We start from the raw sequence: 20,278 nt of genomic DNA on the forward strand, positions 1-20,278 counted from the left end.
ATATTGGTGAAGTTGTGGGAAGTGAGAATCTTACCCATTTCTATGAAAGTATAAATTGTAATGCACCTTGAAGAGAAATACTTAATGAAGTTGGAAATATTAATATTCTACAACCAGTAAGTCCACTTCTAATTGGTCTATTGTGAAGGAACTTTAATATATGTACATAAAGAGACATGTGCAAAAATGTTATTGTGACATTGTTGTAATAGTGAAAAAGCAGAATATCTAACTGTTCCTGAGTAGAAGAATAGACAAGCTGTAGTTTGTTGTTACAATGAAATACTCTATTGTCTTAAAAATAAACAAACTAGATCTACATATGGATACATGGAAAATTTACATGAATAAATGTCTAATTCAATCTTAAGTGAAAAAAAAAGCTTGCAGAAATGTTGATATCAAATTTTTAAAACAAAACTGTATTACATATTGTTCATGTTTCTACATATATAGTAAAAGCACAAAAAGCATATATAAGAATGAAGCACACCAGAGAATGATACTGTACAATTTCAGCATGGTATTGGTGAGGGAGGAAGGGGATAAGACATGGGCATGTGATCTCATTTCTTCTCTACAAGGAGGGAAATTGAAATTTGGCAAAAATTTGTGTAATATCTGGTAATTTAACATGTGAGTATTATATTTCTGTATATTTAAAATGTTTAAAAATTTTTTAAATTTTATATAAATAGTCTTTTTTTATGTTTAGCTTGAATCTCAACTAGAGAAGAAAGACCAGCAATTTAAAGAGCAAGAGAAGACTATGTCCATCTTACAGCAAGACATAATATGTAAACAGCATCATCTTGAATCACTAGACAGACTCTTGACAGAAAGCAAGGGGGTAAAATCATCTTTAATAAAGTCCTGTTTAAAAACCGACTAATATTTTAAGATTAGGTTTCTGTAACATATCTCTAATCAAATTATTTAATAGCCCATTAGTAATGCTAAAATATTTATACTCGAACTTATATTTTTGCTTACCAATCTGTATGTTTTCAGGAAATGGAAAAGGAAAATTTGAAGAAAGATGAAGCTTTGAAAGCATTACAGATCCAGGTGTCTGAAGAAACAATCAAGGCTAGTATGCTAATACTTAAAAAAATTATTTTTTTCTTAGTGGAGACAGTTCTATGGCTTTATTACCTTTCTCTATAAATTGTAAATATTACTTACATAAAAATCAATTAAGAGGTAAGGATTTTACCTGGATCAATGAATTTATTTATATAAGTATATTTTCTTAATGTGACTTATGATCTTAATTATTTGATAGTTTATAATCTAGTTTGTAGATTATCTAAAATTTTTTTTTTTTGCTAAAGAAAGATTTGTTTTTTTAACATTAAAAAACCTTTTTACATTAGCTACTTGGTAACTGTACTAGTAAAGAATTAACAGAGGAAATGAAAGGAGATGAAACTATAAACAGTCCAATTTTGCTTCTTTTTACCACTTCTGCTATAAGATTAATTAGGGGTTAAATTCAGAATTTTTGAATAAAATACAGATTTGTAGCTAGTGTATCTTCATGATGAAAAACATGGGCTTTGGAGCTAAATTGACTTAGGTTCCAGTTCTGGCTTCGAAGTGTTTTTGAACTGACTATAACCTTGGCTAGGTCATTTAAGCTCTCTGAACTTTAATTTCTTCATCTGTAAAATATATATAACACTATAGTACCATAGAGGGTCACTATGAGAATTAAATGAGGTACATAAAATGGTTAGCATATATTAAGTTACTCAAAGTTTAATAAGTAATTACTATGTATTCAATACTTTCTCCTTTGCATTTTTAGTGTTAAAAATAGGTCCAGACATACTGCTGTCTTTATTCTGTTATATATGGCTTGAATATAAAGGATTAAAAAATTTTGATATTATTTAGTACTTTTTGCCTAGTACTCTGTTTTTAATTCATTTTGTGAATTTATTAGATTTAGAGATTTTTTAAATTTATTTTTATTTTTATTTTCTACTCTAGATTATTTTTTCCCCTGAATAAAGTCATAAATAGAAAAAAAATAAACAAAAAGGAAGAGCATAGCTGCTTTTGAAAGGTAGCCTAGAACCCCCACCTGGTTGCCCCCAGACTATGTCCCTGAGTTGGCTTTGGTTTGACAGAGCAGTTTATACATATACATATATTTTTGTAAATGGTTTGCATACAGTAAATGATGTTTATTTATATGAGAGTCAGATTCTCAAACTCTTTGTTCACATAAGAAATCTAACAGAGTAGTAGATGTTTGGTTTTTATTAGTAGTATTAATTGGTTTATTTTTTAATTAAATTTCATCTTGAAAAATTTTAACCTACAGAAAATTGAAAGAATTGTAAAGAATATATATATACCCCTGACCTAGATTCACTGTCTGTTAGCTATACTCACTTCATCTCTCTGTGCACACACATGCACATGCACACTTGCCTGTGTACCCACCCAGTCCCACTCCCACTCACATACTGCTTTTTTGTCAGACAACCTAAGAAAAGATTGCAGATGCCATAACACTTTACACCTTTACTTCTTAAACTTGCATCTCCTATGAACAGAAACTTTCTCCTACATGACCACAACACCTCTACACACCAGAGAAAGTCAACATTGATTCAGTAACATCATTCAATACACATTCCATACTGAAAATTTCCCAATTATTTAAAAATGTTTTTTATAGCCTTGTTTTTTATAGCCTTTACATAAAAATGTTTTTTATAGCCTTGCTATAGCCTTGTCTGTGGTCTAGCAGCATTGGCATCACCTATGAACTTGCTTGACTCACAGAATATCTGCTGTGTCCCAGACCTACTAAACAAAAGTGAGACTTAAGGTGAAGGAAATGAGGCAGAATTTAAGGACGTGCTTACTTTCAGGGATATACGAATGAAGGGTCAGAACTTGCATGACCTTGACAGTGAATGCCTCTTTAGAATTGAACCCTAGGCACCTTCCTTGCATCACCCTAGTCCTGACCTTGTTACTGAATCAGAATCTTTATTTCAGTGGAATGTCCAGGTGCTGTGTATGCCCATTAAAACCTTGAGAAACACTAGTTTAGCTTGTGCCTTTTCTTTCTTCTTTCTAGGATTCAGTTATAATTTATGTGTTTCATGTGGTTCTTTAGATTCCCCTAAACTCACTGTCTCCTATTCTTTATTACACTGAATCTTTTGAAAAGTCTACGTAGAACACCATATGGATTATACTGTGTTCCTCCTCCTGCTTCACATCAGGAAGCACATAATGTCAGCCCATCCCATTATTGGCATTACCAATCTTGATACCTTATTTAAGGCGGTTACTACCAGATCTCACTGTTTTAAAGGCACATTTTTTCCCATTATAATTAATAAACAAAATATGGGGTAATTCTTGGAGACCATATGAATGACTTGCACCTCAGCAACCTTATAACCAATAGTTTTCTCATTTAGTAATGAATCTTGCCTGAATGAGTTTTTACATTGCTATTGGGTTGTGATATTCTGACAATCATAGATTTAGTTTTTCTCTGTATGTGGAAGATAGTACAAGTACCAATGCTCATTCTCATGCTAAAGAAAGAACACTTGCAGGTATTTATACCTTTCATAAAACAAGTGTTAATTAAAAATTTATTACTAGGGCAACAGTCTATTAAAAATGATTATTCAAAATTACAAACTTTTTACCTGTTAATGATTATGGCCACAGGTTTTAGGGACAGTCTTGGAAATCTGTGTGTCTTTCAAGATTTTCTTTTTAGAAATAAGAATTGTAAAGATTATTTCATGATGTAGAACAGTATCTACTAGAGGGAACATTTTTCTCTTCTGCTAATCTTGTTGAGATTTCTTTCACACTTCCAACACTACTTATTAGGATGCTCTTAGCATTAAGAGGAAAAAAATAAAAACATTCTTGAGAAGCCCAAAATTACAATAAGAAAAAGAAAGGAGCAAAACTCTTATTAACGAGAATATTATTAACATTAACAGATGGCATATAGAGCATTTATGTGAATCGTGTCCCTTGAACTAAGTTTTTTGGGGAAAAAATTCACTGATTTAGGTTGTTCATTGCTCATTTGCTCGTTAATATTAAGGTACTGTAAAGCATTTGCAGCTGTGTGAACCCTTGAACCGAGTAACATTGCTGCCTTTCTGAAAATATTTTCACTACTTTAAAGCAAAAGCAGCTTTCTCCTAAGTTTTTTCCCTTAGCTGAAAAAACTTTTTTTCTTAGTAACTTCAGCATACTGAGAATATTCATACCATAGCATCAGAGCACAATACACCAGTTTGTACTCACTTTACTATTTTTCTTGATCAAGGGAACATAAAGAGTAGGCTTAAATACTGAGTACCTTTTTAGGTAAATATTATAGGGTGTTTGGCTTACAATTTCTTGACAATTGGCCTGTCTGTCCTTCCAGTCTTAGCTCCCAAATACCCATTTCCTACAAATTCATACTCTTGTTACCCTAAGCTCCTGCCAGCTTCTCACCATTCCCTTTTATACTGCCTTGACTCTTAATATATTCCCTCTTCCTGGAATGCCCTTCTTCACCTGTTGATGTCCTATTTATTCTTCGTGACTCCAATTTCTGGTTTTCTAGTCTGCGATGAAAAATTTGTTTTCTAAATAAATCTCCTCTGTTACAGCATTTAATATCCTAAGTTGGACTGCATATACACTGTTTGAAGCAATAGGTAACATTAGGACATAAATATAAAATATTGAGCTTAAAATAAGCACTCATTAATATTAGTTGATTTTTCTTTTTTCACTTTTTTTCTGCTTAGGTCAGACAATTGGATTCAGCATTGGAAATCTGTAAGGAAGAACTTGCCTTGCATTTGAATCAATTAGAAGGAAATAAGGAAAAGTTTGAAAAACAGCTAAAGAAGAAATCCGAAGAGGTAAATTAACATTTCCTTTATATATAGCATATTTTTCAAGTGATTTCTTTTTGAGGTATTTCGAGATCCTTTAAAAGCACATCTTCATGTAGCTGATATAAAAAATTTTCCATTAAAATGTAAATTCCAATTCTACATTCTTTTAAAAATAAACATTATTTCAGTTCAACACAAAATGTGATGCCTTAAAATTCTGATTCTTTTTTATGTTTAGGGAAATTATTATTAATATCACAGTAATTATGATATAGATAATTAATACTTAGAACATTGTTTTAGATTTAGAGGTATAAAAGTCTTCAAATTTTTTCCACTTTGATTTTGTTCCTTCTGGTTGTCTGAAGGATTGAGAATTAGAAGTTCAACTTTATTTATTGAAATTAGTTTCTTAGATACTAATTGAAAGACTTTTTGGGTTATCTTATTCATCTCTGTATCCTCAGTGTCTACTACTTTGCTTTCAGCATAATATGTACTCACTAAATATTTCCTGAAAGGGATAATCTTAGTGAAGAATTCCTTTATTTCTTTGTTAGAATTTTTAATATATGTATTTAAACCTTAAATTCATGTTTAGAAATAGTTTCCAACAATAGTTCTTTCGAATGTATCGGAAAGGTCCAACCAGAAAAACAGAAGCCCTTCTATATCATTAAAATGGAGGGAATTTTTTTTATAGAGAATTAAATACACATGTGATGGAAGAGTGGAAAAGCCAAACAAAGCATGCTGAGGTGACTTGGAGATTATAATAAGCAGGCACGCCCTTTAGGGATAGAGGAACATCAGGAAAAGCTGATGTGACTATCATCCAGTAGCAAGGCTTCCTATTTTGGAGCTAAGGCCACAGAGAAAGAATCTGTCTAGTAGAAACTGGGCAGCAGGGGAGGAAAACTGCTACTACTGGCCCCTCCCATTTGCCAAATCTGTGTTATCAAGAGGGCAATTTCTTGTAATACACAGAGCAGAGCAAGGGAAATGCAGGGTAGGTCTAAGAGCAAATAAATAGTTGACCAGCACTCCAGATTTAGATGCATCATGTAATTAAATAATTTTAGAGGTTCAAAAAAAGAAATCTTTATATTTGATGTGGTCTTATCTTTTTATTTCTATTTCCCTTCATGAAGGTTTTTATAGCATCTTTGACAAATGGGCATGTATATTTCTCTAAGCCAACATACAGAAATTAAATCACCTAAACTATGGATATTTGACTTTTTAAAATAGGAATGTCCTTTTCTTTTTAACCATAATTTTAAAAAAAATATTATTTAGGCACTTATTCTATAGCCCTCAGTACACTCCAGCGTGAATAGACTTAGCATAAATGGAATCTGGAGACAGACAGTGCTTGTAATAAGACAGTTTGTGAGCTTTAGACTTTGCATTCTTAGAAATAGCATCAAGAGGCTAGGATGCAATAATGGGCATTTACCCAAAATGAACTTAAAACTTTTCCACAATAGCTGAAAATATAAATCAGGCTCAAACTTAATTAAAACTCAGAAGTGAACTTAATTAAAAAAATAAATAAAAAAAAATAAAAATCAGAAGTGATAGTCAAGTATGTATAACCATACTAGAGAATAGTCAATTAGAAAGATTTTATTTCTACTGAATTATTAGCTCAACTGCATGTACATTGGCTTACTTGAAGGGTCATCTTTCATTTCTTCATTTATATTGATAGGAAATAATGGAGAGAAATTGAGGTACTGTTTACCTTTTTTTAGGTACCGATCCATATATTTTTAATTTTGGATTATTTGTCTTTAGAGCAAATTATAATATCTTACACAGAAAATTGTTTCTAGTGTTAGTTAATGTAATTAACAGCAGAGTTGTAAGATTTTCATCATATATAGCAAGTTTTAGAAAATTTAATTGGATTCATAGTGCATCTATTCTGTTAATAATAGGAGATGTCATAAAAATGTTTTAATCTTTTAAATCAGTGGATACTAGTTGAATAAGTAAGTGGCCCCAGAACTACATGTTAATTATCCATCACCAAAAGCTAATAAATATTTCTCAGAGGTTTTGCCTCAGGAAAATATGCTTTTCCAGTTGTTAAATACATTTATGATTAAAATAATAGTGACTTTGGGGTCCTGAGTTATTTTAGAATATTTAGATTCCATATTTAAAAAAAAGGTCTGTGTTCGTGCAAAATTACATTGTCAACATGATAGAAGAAAATAAACAAAATAGATGTGAATAAGGCTAAACATTTTCTGCATAAAGCATTTGTTCAAATTTGATGTACTTAAATTTTGAGAAGTTGCCTTCATATCAGTAACTTTTCTGAGTTATAGTTGTATTTTCTAGTTTATGTTTATATTACTACAATGTATAAAATAAAATACATAATATAGTTTTATGTTTTAAGTAATTATGAGAGACTTTTTCCTTCAGCTATACATTAATATTAGATAAAATTGATTGTAAAGTAAGTTTTATAATGTAAATTCTACTTTCTTCTTGACTTTAATTATAAAACAATGAATCCTTTAGGAAAACCTTATTCTCTGATATAACTTAGTAGCAAATACAGTGTAAAAATAACAGTTGAGCTAATAATTCAGCAGAATAAAAGGGCTTACATTTCAATCCACTCTCTAATACTTAAGTTTTCACTTCTTTATTTGCCTGCATGTTTTTCATAATTACATTCGTGAAATGTAATTCTGTTTTTTTTCCCTTTTATTTCATTTTGTAAAATTTTATATTGCTACTGTCTTTTGCATTGTGGTTTTAAATGGTTGCATCATTTTAAATCGGATTGGAAACAGGTGAAGAAAATAATAAAATTTACATTAAATTATCTGTACTGTTTATACAATTTTAAAAATAATCTCTTTTGGCAGATTTTTAAGATTTGGATTACTAGGAAAAAGCATTTTTTTCCCCTTTTTAATAGGTATTCCTAGATAACTTTAAAGATATTTATTTATTCATTCATTCATTCATTCATTTATTTAATTGCAGAAATGATTTACATTCCCCCCCCCCATCTACCCCCTCCCTCCCCTCCCTCTTCTCCTTACCCTCTGGTAACCACTAGTCCATTGTCCATGTCCATGAGTCTCTGTTTATTTGTCCTGTTCATTTATGCATTTAGGTTTATATCTCACATATAAGTGATATTATGTGATTTTCAGCTTTTTCTGTCTGGCTTATTTCACTTAGTATGATTATTTCAAGGTCCATTCATGTTGTTGCAAATGGCAGTATTTCATCTCTTCTTTTGTCTGAGTAATATTCCACTTTTAATGCAATTTGGGAGTCCAGCATGTTCAAGTCCTAAATATTTCACATGAGTGAAATTTCTCAGTTGGTATTGTCATTCCTTTATGTGGTTTTTAGAGCATAAATATTGAATACATTGCTAGGATATCATTTTACAAACAATTGGAATAATAGCAGCAATAATGTAATAAATAGCACTTAACACTTAGGCCACACTTTCATGGCTATAATTTAAAAGATACATCAGATGGAATGTGGAAAAATCATAGCTACCATGTTCTCTTCCTCCTTCTGGGAGGGGTCACATAGAACATGATCCTTTCTGTAGCAGTGAAATGTGGTAACATGTCTTCAATATTTCTGCCCAGGGAAGCCTGCTTTTTTAGGTTTTTTACTGGGGCCTAGTCATATAGGAACAGCCACAAGTATCAAAATTCCACATTCCCAAAAGGAAAGTATGATTCAAAGACCTAGCCAGACCATACAATCTCATCTCTTAGGGGACGTTTCAAAATTTACATTCCCAGACACAAGCCAAGAGCCAGCCCTATAAGCAGGCCCTTCTAACACATCTCATCAGAAAAATGGACCTTCTACAAAATAAACTATAACTGTAAATACAATTGTTCCACATGACAAATGGGCGTAATTATCTAATAAGGCAAGTAGCTTTGACACATATAGATTACACATATTTTTTTTTGTTAGGTATATTCTTTACAGAAAGAGCTCAAAATAAAAAATCACAGTTTTCAAGAGACCGCTGAACAAAATGTTATTCTACAGCATACTCTTCAGCAGCAGCAGCAAATGTTACAACAAGAGACAATTAGAAATGGAGAGCTGGAAGACATTCAAACTAAACTTGAAAAACAGGTATATGTTATTGGTCAAAATGATTTTACTTGTATGAAATAGAAATTTTTACAATTGATAATGCATTTTTAGTTATATAAATTGATGTTTAACATCAAAGATTTCATATTATAAGAAATACTCTAAGTCTACGGCCCTGCCACCCTGAACATGCCCGATATCATCTGATTTCAGAAGTTAAGCAGGGTCAGGTCTGGTTAGCATTTGGACGGAAGACCACCCAGGAATACCAGGTGCTGTAGGCTTAAAAAAAAAATCTATATCGACATTGTAAAATGAATAAAGTTCTGTTCCTGTGTCATGTGATCATGTAATATCTTGGGCACATTTTTGTCATTTCATACAACTTAATTATAATTTAGACTTCTTTATTCAATTGCTCCTTTATTCTTGGACTTGAAGATAATACCTATCTGAATCATTATACCTTTCATTTTCTTCTTTTTGGATCAGGACATGTGTGACAATCCCTAAAGAAATACCCAAGCAATGCACTAAAAGAAAAATCCCAAAGGATACTACTTATTTCTAAAAATATTATTATTCCACAGAAAGAGTCTAGGAAAATTTCGACTAGAATCCGGTCTTTTATTTATTACCAAATTCATTGAATTCTTCAGACAGATATTTCGCATATTTCGTTTTCTCTTTTCAAACTTTATAGAAACTTCTAAATTAGGAAATGATGGTTTCCTATACTCTCACTTCACCTCACTTTTATGTAATTTGTATGACTTTTTAAATCTATGTTCTCTGAATTCATCCTCAGCCTCTCCAATAGAACAAAAGAATTTCCTCTCAATACATTTAAACATATTTTCTTTTTTAGAGACATCATTCCTGAAACTCTCCATCCCTTTTGTTAAAGTCTAGATATATTGCTTGATATGCATGCTATATAGCTCTATCTCAAAGCATTCCTTCATCTCATCTGTGTGAAGACTCCCACTTCCTCAGTCTTTTGTCATTGACTCTAGGTTCTGCAGGAATGATTATAATTTTTGTTCCTTCTGGAGTTGTTTTCTTTTCTATAATGGTCTTACAGTTTTATTCTGTTTCTTTCTACCCCACTTAAATCTACCAGTTAATTTGTATTTTTCATTTGGTGACTTTATTTTTTCATGATATTTATTTTAAGAGATTTTTGTGTTCTTTTTAACTTCTTTGAGAGTCTAAAGGAATTTATATCTAAAATTTTTTTCAGGATTTGGAGTTAATTTTTTTTAGCAAATATCTAGTTTTCATTCATTCTACCATGCATAGGTTCTATAATGGATTCTTTCATATTATTACTCATCTTTGGATTCTTTCTGCTTATGAGTGTGCTGTTGAATTAAGCACAGATTGGGTAGGTTTTTCATAGTTCCCTTCCCTTTTTACCTGGGTACTATTTTGATTTTACTCCTTGAACTTGAATCAGAAGTGTGTATATCAATGATTTATAATCTGTATTTAGTTCTTCAATGAGAGGTTTTGGAAGAGCAAGGATAATATTAAAGTCATTAGGCAAAGATTAACTTTGAGTTCACAGTCATGTAAATGTTCATTGAAAACACAGAATGGCTGAGATTAACTAGAGAGAGAATGTAGAATGAGGGGTGAGAGGATTGATATGGACAGATCTCTGAAGGATGTGGTACATGAAAGCCAAAGTAAGTATTTCATGGAGTAAGGAATGATAGTTGGTATCATGGGCTGATGCAATGAATGTCAAGTAAATTGAGGGTTGAGAAATATCCATTGAAATTAGCAACATGGAGGTCATTGATGACATGGTGAAGTTTCTGTAAAATGGCCAGATTGCTATGGGTTGAGGAATGAATGAGAAGTTAGAAAATGGTACAACAGGCATAGAAAATTCTGAAAAGGTGGGCTATGAAGAGGAAGGAAAAAAAGGTAGTAGTTGGAAGGAGGTAGGGGAATGAAGGAAAATTTTTTATGACAGAAAGGTCTTAAACAGGATATGTTTAAATGCTAATTTAAAGCTACCAGAAGAAAACGAGATTGAACATACAGCAGAGAGTAGAGATAGTTAATAGTATGAGGTTCCTGAGAAAGTAGATCACAATTGAATCCAAAACACCTATGAAGCGATTTGATTTGTGTAGGAGGAGAAAGCCTCTTTCACTATAGTAGAGTAGAAGGAAGAATGAATGGGAGCAAATGCAAGTTACGTTGGGAGCAAATAAGAGTTGTAATGTTTGAGGGCAGGTAGGAATCTAGGAATCCTCTAAATGAGCCAATTTATAAAGAAGGAAAGGAACATAGTTTGACAATAGAATAAAGAACATTTCAAACGGGTATAATGAAAAGGAACATTTTCTATTATTTTGTTCAATTTTTACAAGTTCTACTTTAGTGTTATGATATGGCCACTTCTATAAATAGGTCTATGAATGAAATAGCTGCTTTTGTACAAAAATGCAAATAGTTTTGCTTTTGTACTTCAAAACATTACAGTGAGTCTTTATTTAATGTCATCAGTAAGTTACGTGACTTATAGCAAAATGATGTATAACCAAACCAATTTTACCATAGGCTAATTGATATAAACAAAAGTTAAGTTCCTGTGTATCTCATCAATGTTATTAATGAAATGACATTATTCAAGGACTTGCTGTACTTCCTGGTCTATACTTTAATTTTTGTACTACATCTTGAAACCGAATGATAGGCTAGGCTGCAAATTTATATAAATATTTTTCTTCTGAAGAATGTTGAGCTGTGACTGAATTTAAAATACTTACTGAAAACTTTACAAGGTATCAAAACTGGAACAAGAGCTTCAAAAACAAAGGGAAAATTCAGCTGAAAAGTTGAGAAAAATGGAGGAGAAATGTGAAGCAGCCACACATGAAGCAGATTTAAAAAGGCAGAAAATTATTGAGCTTACTGGTACTTCCAGGTAAAATCACTATGTTTTATTTATCTTTTTGTTTCAGTATCAGTAGTATCTGAGTTTCAACATCCAATAATGTTCAGTGAAGCTTTTGTTTGAGGAATTAATTTCTCTACAGTCTGTATTCCTGTAATGTTTGTTTATAACTCTCTCATATCCTCCTACTGTAAGTTCCTGAAGACCAAAATAGTATCTAGTTTATTTTAAGGATCCTCCCACAACAATTAGCATAATTCCTTATCCTTCATAGGCACTCAGCAACTGTTATGGTAAATTAAATTGTGAATAATATTAAAAGTTACAAGTAAAGATGTACTCACAGAGGAATGTAGTCTATTTATGGGAGGGAGTAACTTAATAGAATAAAGCAGTGGTTCTTAACCTTGGCTGACCTTGATTGAACATTAGCTTTAAAAAGTACTGATACCGAGGGTCCACCTCTAAAGATTCTGATTTAATTTGGCTGAGCTGGGCCTAGGCCTCAATAGTTAATTAGTCAAGAAAGGGACCCATGATCTGAAAGCTATACCCAACTTCCGTACTTCTACTTTGTCAACAAGAACTGACATAATTAATAATACACTTATAATTACCCCACCATTCTACCAATAGAAGAGTTAACTTATACACTTGAACTAAAACCACAAGTTCTCAGGCTGTCCCCAATTGACAGGGTTAAAGGTAAGGCCTTTGTGCTTTGAACAGCAACTTGCTTCCCTACATGTCTTCAACACTATCAAGAGGATCAAGAAGGTGTCCTGTGTTTAAGACTAAGACCAGAGTTCTTCAGACCTTTTATTCACTGACAGATGTCTGTCCATTAACACAGGCTCACCACTAGTGTATACCTTAATTTCTCAAAGGTTTTTAATCACATTATAACTCGATCCTTGTTATGTGAAACACCACAAGGCACTATGATTTCCAAGTCAACCCTTATCTCTCATACTGACCTCTCCACTATTTTTTTCCCTTTTCCCACTTCATCGCACCTTCTGAAAGATCTCTGTCCTCTGGAATTCACAGTTCATCTTGAGAGGCATCCCAAATATTGTCTACTTCTTTTCTTCTCCTGTAGTAGAAATATGACTCTCCCCTGAAGACATTGCTTTTTTCCCTGGAGCCCACTAAAGTAAAATCTTTCCCCCACATTTCTTATACCAGTGTCAAGATGTAGAATAGTATCATGAACCTCGTGTCATCTGATCATATCATTCCTCACTGTTACTGACACCTACGGGCCACCTGCTCTCTTTCTAACACCACTCCTGTCATTATTCTTGGAGATTCCAATATATATCTATCTAACTGATCCTCTCATTTTTAAAAATTCTTCGCTAATGATCCTGATCTCTTTCATACCTCAGCCACTTACTCACACGATTTACCCTAGATCTTGTCATTTATAATATCTTCAATATTTCAACATAATGTCAATGTTATGCATCTATCCCTATATTATCACCTCATTCTGACTAGACATTTGGCTGATATTTGTCCTCCTGTAACTTGAAATCTTTGTTTAGTCAGAGACAAGTCAGTTGGTTTTTAAGTTTCCAAATTATCATTTATTTCTTATTTTTTGTTTTTAATTAGGCAAGCAAAACTTGAAATGGATCAGTACAAAGAAGAGCTGTCTAAAATGGAAAAAGAAGTAATGCACCTAAAACGAGATGGTGAAAATAAAGCAATGCATCTTTCTCAGTTGGACATGATCTTAGAACAGACAAGGACAGAATTAGATAAGAAAACAAATGCTGGTAAGCAACAGGTTAGCTGAGCTTTGCTGCCTGCATATTTATATTTAAAGAAGTGGACTAAAGTAAGAATTTGGGATGGTGGGGTTTGAAGAAACAATGAGTGGTCAGTATTTTGCCTCTGGTCGATGAATAAAATTGAATATTCTTAATTTTAATTATTTACAAAGTTCTTAATAATAAATAGTTTCTAGGTAGTTCTAAAATTATTTTCTTCTCTTAACAGTGAAGGAGTTAGAAAAGTTACAGCACCACACGGAAACTGAACTAACAGAAGCCTTGCAGAAACAAGAGGTAGTAGAGACTGAACTACAAAATGCTCATGGAGAATTAAAAAGTACTTTACGACAACTCCAAGAGTTGAGAGACGTACTACAGAAGGCTCAGTTATCATTAGAGGAAAAATACACGACTATAAAGGATCTCACAGCTGAACTTAGGTGAGCTAAATACTAAGAAATGATATTACAATTACAGGTATTTCATTTTATTATTCTGAATCCTTGGGTCATACAGTAAAGTTTGTTGAATTCTAGGTGTCCAAACTTTTCAACCATTTCACTGTGGCTCACTGTGGCTCTTCCTTGTCAGCCTGTGCTACCCTCCATCTTAACTAATTCAAGAAGTGTCATTAGCTAATATTTTATTCTTGGTCTTTGGACCATTTAACACTGGCCTACTCCTATATTCCATAGTGGTAAAAATGATTGGACTAGCATATGGCAGTAGTTAATAGCAAAATAATAATAACAATATTATTGTTTTTATTAAGTCTTTATTTTGTGCCACGACTATGCCAGGGACTTCATGTAGGATCTTACTCATTTCTTTATAAGAAATCTGTCAGATACATATTATTACCTTTTTAAATTTGAGAAAATTGAAGCTTGAGAAAATTAAGTAAAATGCCCAAAGTCAGATAGAGAGTCCAGAGAAGGGAATTAAACATAAGTCTGTCCAACTCTAAAATCCAGGTTCTTAAATTAGCATCTATAGCATAAGATGCTGTTCTAGCATACATCTGTGGTGAGTGGGAGTGGAGAACCAGAACAGATCTAAAGTATAGGAAATAGATTCCGAAGAGGAAAACAGAATTATAAACCAGGATGTGAAATGTGGACTAAAAGAACAGGATAGAGAACAGCAAGATGACCTAAATGTATCTCATGTTCATTGTAGGGTCCCTTTCTCTTTTCTGCCTGCAAGTTCATTTTTAGTAAATTTCTTGTAGCTTTAAATACTACATGTCAGACTTTCAAACCCATATCTCCAGTAATAATCTAACTACTTGCTCTGCGAACCCAGGCTCAAATATTTAACGACTTACTTGTTATCTACACTTAAATATTTTTAAGAGCCTTCTTAAGCTGGGCCAAAACAGAACTCATTGTTTTCCTCTTGCTCTTCCTCTCAGAATCATACAATAGCTCAAACCAGAAATCTGTGATTATTTTATCTTTTTTCCTCTCTTTTTTCATTCATTCTATTAGCAAATCTTATCAACTTTATTTTTAGAACATTTTCTGAAGCCAGTTGATTTTTCGGCCTCTTTTCTGTTACCACCTGAGCATAAGCCATTATCATCTCTTACCTGGACTATTGCTGTGACTTCCAAACTGGTCTCCCAACTTAAATTTTTGATTCTCTCCACAGTCTATTTTCCACAGAATGGATTTAAGTTTATGATTTAAAACATCAATCAGGTCATATTGCTCCCCTACTTAAACCTTCTAATGGCTTCCCAAAAGATCCTGAATTAAACCAAAGTTCCTTGGGAAACGTAAATCAAAGCCACAATGAAATATTACTTCACACACCCACTAGAATGGCTATAATATAAACAAACCAAAAAAAAAAAAAAAAAAACCTCTTCCAAAAAGAACCCCTCAAAATAACAAATGTTAACAAGTGGGTGGAGAAATTGGAGCCCTCATACATTGCATGTAGGAAACTAAATTGGTATAGCTGCTGTGAAAAATAGTTTGGTAGTTCTTCAGTAAGTTAAATATAGAATTACCATATAACTCAAGAATTCCACTCCTAGGTATGTACCTAAAATAATTGATAAAAGATGTTCAAACAAAAATTGTGCACAGATGTTCGTAGCAGGTCTATTCATAGTAGCCACTAAGTGGAAACAACCCAAATGTCCATCAGTAGTGGAATGAATAAACACAATGCGGAATATTCAAACAAGGAGTATTATACAGCCATGAAAAGAAAGTACTGATACATGCTACCACATGGATAAATCTTGAAAACATGCTGAGTAAAAGAAACCAGATACATGTTGCATAATTTTATTTATATGAAATATCCAGAATTAACAAATCCAAAGAGATAGAAGGCAGTGTTTGCCAGGAACTGGGGTGAGGGAGAATGGAAAATAACTGTAAATAGGTGTGGAATTTTCATTCAAAGTGATGAAAAAGTATTGGAAATAGATAGTGGCAATGGTAACACAACATTGTGAATATATTTACTATAACTGATTATGTACTTTAAAATGGTTAAAGTGGTAAATCTTGTGTCATATGTGTTTGAACAAAAGCTCCTTATCCTAGAATATAAAACCTTATATAACAAGGTTAATGCCTGTTTCTGTGTCCTCATTTCATATTATTTTTCTTGCTTCTGACATTGTTATTGTACTTAAAACTTACCAAGTTTTTGCCACCATCAAACTTTGCTATAGCTGTTTCTTGGGTCCTGAAATAATGATCACATGGCCAGCTTCTTGCCCTTCACGTTATCTCAGAGAGCCCTTCCTTGTGCATCATTTCTAAAGTAGCCACCCAGTAACTATTTCATTACTATTTAATACTCTAACATAGCACTTTATATTATGATTATTTTTAGTTATTATTTATAATTTGTCTTCTTTCCTGAACCTAAGACTGTAAGCTCCATGTGATGAAGGACATCTGTCTTGTTTATTTTAAATTCACAGTACATAGAACTCTGACATATAGGAAGCATCCAATAAATATTTGCTAAAGGCTAAGTGAATGAATGGATGAAAGAAGTAAAAATGAAATCTTAAATTCTGTATAATAGCTGAATTTTGGAAGCTCAGTTATTTGCATAGACAGCAGTTAGAATTTTCTTTAGAATTCATTTCATAATAGTTTTAGATTATTATTTAGCCTTATATTTTATAACTCTTGGCTTTTAGAAAAGTAATTAATAGCTCTTTAACGAAGTTCAGAATCTGCTTTTTAAAATCAGTACATTTATTTAATCCTGTTTTCATATTTAAGACTGGAACATCATATGAAGGTTTTAAGATCAACATTTCAGTCTTTATCATATCAGAACTTATTAAATTAAAATTAAATTAAATTAAAAGTTCCAAATTAAAATTCTCTGATCACAGCCTTCATAGTGGTATAGTCTTAAAATTGCGTTAGTACTAAGCATTTTTTTCTTAGTATTTTTATTTTTATTAGTATTTTTATTAGTTTTCAGTTTACTGTACAACGAATTGCTACAAATTTATGGATTTGAAGCAATAACATTTATCTCACAGTGTCACTTAGGGAAGGGACAGGGCATGGCCGATTTGGATCCTGATGTGCTCAAAGTTCGTATGGCTATGTCATGTGTGGGCTGTGGCGGCAGTCCTGCCCCAGAGTTTGGGGTGACAGCATTTGATTCTTTTGATTGTGGGACTGAGGTGCTTCTGCTGTCCTTGCTGGCTGGCTGTCAGCCAGAGGTTCTCTTAGTTCCAGGAGCGGCTGGCATTCTGTGCCCCTCAGCCTCGATCTTCAAAGCCGGGTGTGGAGAGCCTCCTGCAGACTGAGTGCATCCCACACTTTGAGTCTCTGGCCTTAGACCCAGGTCCACAGAGTTCATGTGCTTAGGTCAGGCCACTGGTTTATGATCAACTAATTTGGGGCTTTAGTTAACCTCTGCCAAATCCCTTTACTGCAGTACCTAGCTAAGTGCTTGAATAACTGGAGACAGTGTGGGTCCACCAGGGACCAAGAATGGCCCCAGGGGCATCTCATTCTGCCTGCTGCACCTCAGTTTTATTGTGTTCTCAAAACAAAATCATTCGTAACCATCGTCCAGTTAACATTGCAGTAACAGTTTCTGAATACATACAGCATTAAATGTTAGGAAATTCTACTTTTAAAAGATTGAGATATAATTTAATAGTGAAATACTAATATTTTAAATGTACTGTTCATTCAGGTTTTTAAAATTTATTTTAATTAGTTTCAAGTATACAGTACATTGGTTAGATGTCTATATAGTTTGTAAAACGATCCCCTCAATTACTCCCTCCCTCCCTTTGACCCTGCACCTAGCCAACGTGTTAATGCTAACTATTCCCTATGCCATGCTCCCCATCCCCGTGACCATCCATCAGCTACTAATTTGTACTTCCTTAACCCTTCACCCTGTTCTCCCATCCCCGAAAACACCCCTCCCCTCTGTCCATCACCAAATTGTCCACTATGTGAGTCTGTTTTTGATTAGTTTGTTCTTTTTATTTCTTAGATTCCTCATATAAGTGAAATCATACAGTGTTTCTCTTTTTTCTGTCTGACTTAAATACTCTCTAGGTCCATCAAAGCAATATCTCTCTCCATTCCCTTCCTTTTAGTCTGTATGTGTGTCTTTTGATCTGAAGTGAGTCTCTTGTAGGCAGCATATGTAGGGGTCTTGTTTTCTTATCCTTACAGCCACTCTATCTTTTGGTTGGAGCACTTAATTCTTTTCTATTTAAGGTGCTTGTTGATAAGAATGTAGCTGTTACCATTCTTTATTCCTGTTTTTAATACATGGTTTTTCTTCTTAAAGAAGTCCCTCCAACATTTCCTGTAATACCGGCTTGGTGGTGATAAATTCCTTTAGCTTATTTTTGTCTAAGAAGCTATTTATCTGTCCTTTAACTCTAAATGATAGCTTTGCTGGATAAAGTATTCTTGGTTGTAGATCCTGGGTCTTCATCCTGTCGAATATTTTTTGCCAAGCCCTTCTGTCCTGCATAGATTTTTTTTTTTTTTTTTTTTTTTAGAAATCAGCTGCCAGTCTTATGGGCATTGTCTTATAGGTAACTATCTGTTTTTCTCTTGCTGCTTTTAATAATTTTTCTTTGTGTTTAACCTTTGGCATTTTAACTATGCTGTATCTTGGTGTGAGCCTCTTTGGATCCCTGGTTTTTGAATTCTCTGAGCTTCCTGGGGTTGTATGTCTATTTCCTTCACCAGGTAAGGAAAGTTTTCCATCATTATTTCTTCAAACAGCTGTTCAACATCTTGATTTTCTTTAGCTACACCAATCAGATGGATATTTGAACCCTTAATCGTGTCGCATATGCTCCTTAAATTATTTTTATAGTCTCGACCTCTGATTTCTTGCCATTCTGATTGAGTGTTCTTGGCTTTCCCATCCTCTAGATAGGGCATTTGATTCTTTTCTTTATTCGATTTATTTATTCCTTTGTTTATTCCATTTAATATACTTCTCATCTCAGATAATGTATTCTTTATTAAAGACTGGTTCCCTTTTATAATTTCCATTTCCATTTTTATGTTTTTTTATCTCTTTGTTGAAGTTCTCACTGAATTTATCTACACTTCCCAAAAGTTCATTGAGCATCTTTGTAACCAGTGTTTTAAATTCTGCATCTGTTAGATTACTTGACTCCATTATATGTGGATCTCTGTTCTGTTGTCTCATATGGTTTCTACTTCTTTGTCTTCCTATTTTGTCTTCCTTTTTGTGTCTGTTTCTATGTGCTAAGCAAAGCTTCTAAGTCTCCCGGTCTTATTAGTGTAGATTTGTGAAGTAGGTGTCCGTTGGCACAGTCCTGAGAGGGGTACAGCTGCAGGCCAAATTTAGCCCAAGCCTCTACCCTTCCGGGGCCACCTGTTGAGATTCAGCAAGCAATCCACAGATGCTGTGCTTATAGTTGCCTCAAAAGGCCACATCAGAAACCGACTCATGCCTCCAGTATGAGTCTAAGCACTGCTCAGCAAGCAGCACCTGACTCTCTAAGGATATACCTGGATGTGGCTTCGGCGGGGCTGCAAGTTGGGGAAGGGAGAGTTTCAGGGAATCCTCTGGGTAGAGCAACATCTGTTATCCAGTTCGATAATGTCATGGTTATGGCAGCGCCATGTCCACACACTGGGAGGGGGAAGGGCTCAACAAGGAACAGCGGGTACCATAGACGCTTCTGTACAGAGCAAGTCTCCCCTCTGGCAGCGTCTCCCTATAAGTCCTTGGTGCCCTCTGCATGCAGCCGGATTGGCACTGGTGCTCAGAGCAACAGGTCCATCACTGCAAAAATCCGCTTGTGGAAGTGGCCCCTTTAAGAGGCTTCTGCCACTGCTGCTGCCTCCGTGTCACTCAGCTGCTCGAGACCGGGCAGCCCCATGTCCTAGCCCCGTCCTACCTTCTGCCATTGCAGGGTGATTTCTTGGATTTCTCCCTAGTTGTATGGCTTGTTCATCTAGATGCCAGGGGATTTTTCCTTGTTGCTTGCTCCTTGTTTCAGTCACAACTTTGATTTGGTCTCCAAAGGGATGAACAGAGCCTCTGTCATATATGCCTTTTTTTTTTTCCTC

The 20,278-nt window shown here is 33.8% G+C and overlaps 1 protein-coding gene across 10 annotated transcripts in view; it reads left to right on the plus strand.

Annotated features, from left to right (window-relative positions):
- CCDC18 (coiled-coil domain containing 18) overlaps positions 1-20,278 on the plus strand; it is a 97,575-nt gene that overhangs the window by 49,465 nt on the left and 27,832 nt on the right. For all 10 annotated transcript variants that reach the window (XM_016134240.2, XM_036236493.1, XM_016134238.2 and 7 more), the window contains 7 exons: positions 716-850; positions 1,012-1,089; positions 4,800-4,916; positions 8,874-9,041; positions 11,804-11,946; positions 13,537-13,700; positions 13,924-14,137. In XM_016134240.2, coding sequence (XP_015989726.2) covers positions 716-850; positions 1,012-1,089; positions 4,800-4,916; positions 8,874-9,041; positions 11,804-11,946; positions 13,537-13,700; positions 13,924-14,137 — 1,019 coding nt within the window. The remainder of the gene's footprint in view (positions 1-715; positions 851-1,011; positions 1,090-4,799; positions 4,917-8,873; positions 9,042-11,803; positions 11,947-13,536; positions 13,701-13,923; positions 14,138-20,278) is intronic.

The sequence above is a fragment of the Rousettus aegyptiacus genome, unplaced genomic scaffold (assembly GCF_014176215.1).
Source record: "Rousettus aegyptiacus isolate mRouAeg1 unplaced genomic scaffold, mRouAeg1.p scaffold_m13_p_1, whole genome shotgun sequence".
Classification (NCBI taxonomy): Eukaryota; Metazoa; Chordata; class Mammalia; order Chiroptera; family Pteropodidae; genus Rousettus; species Rousettus aegyptiacus.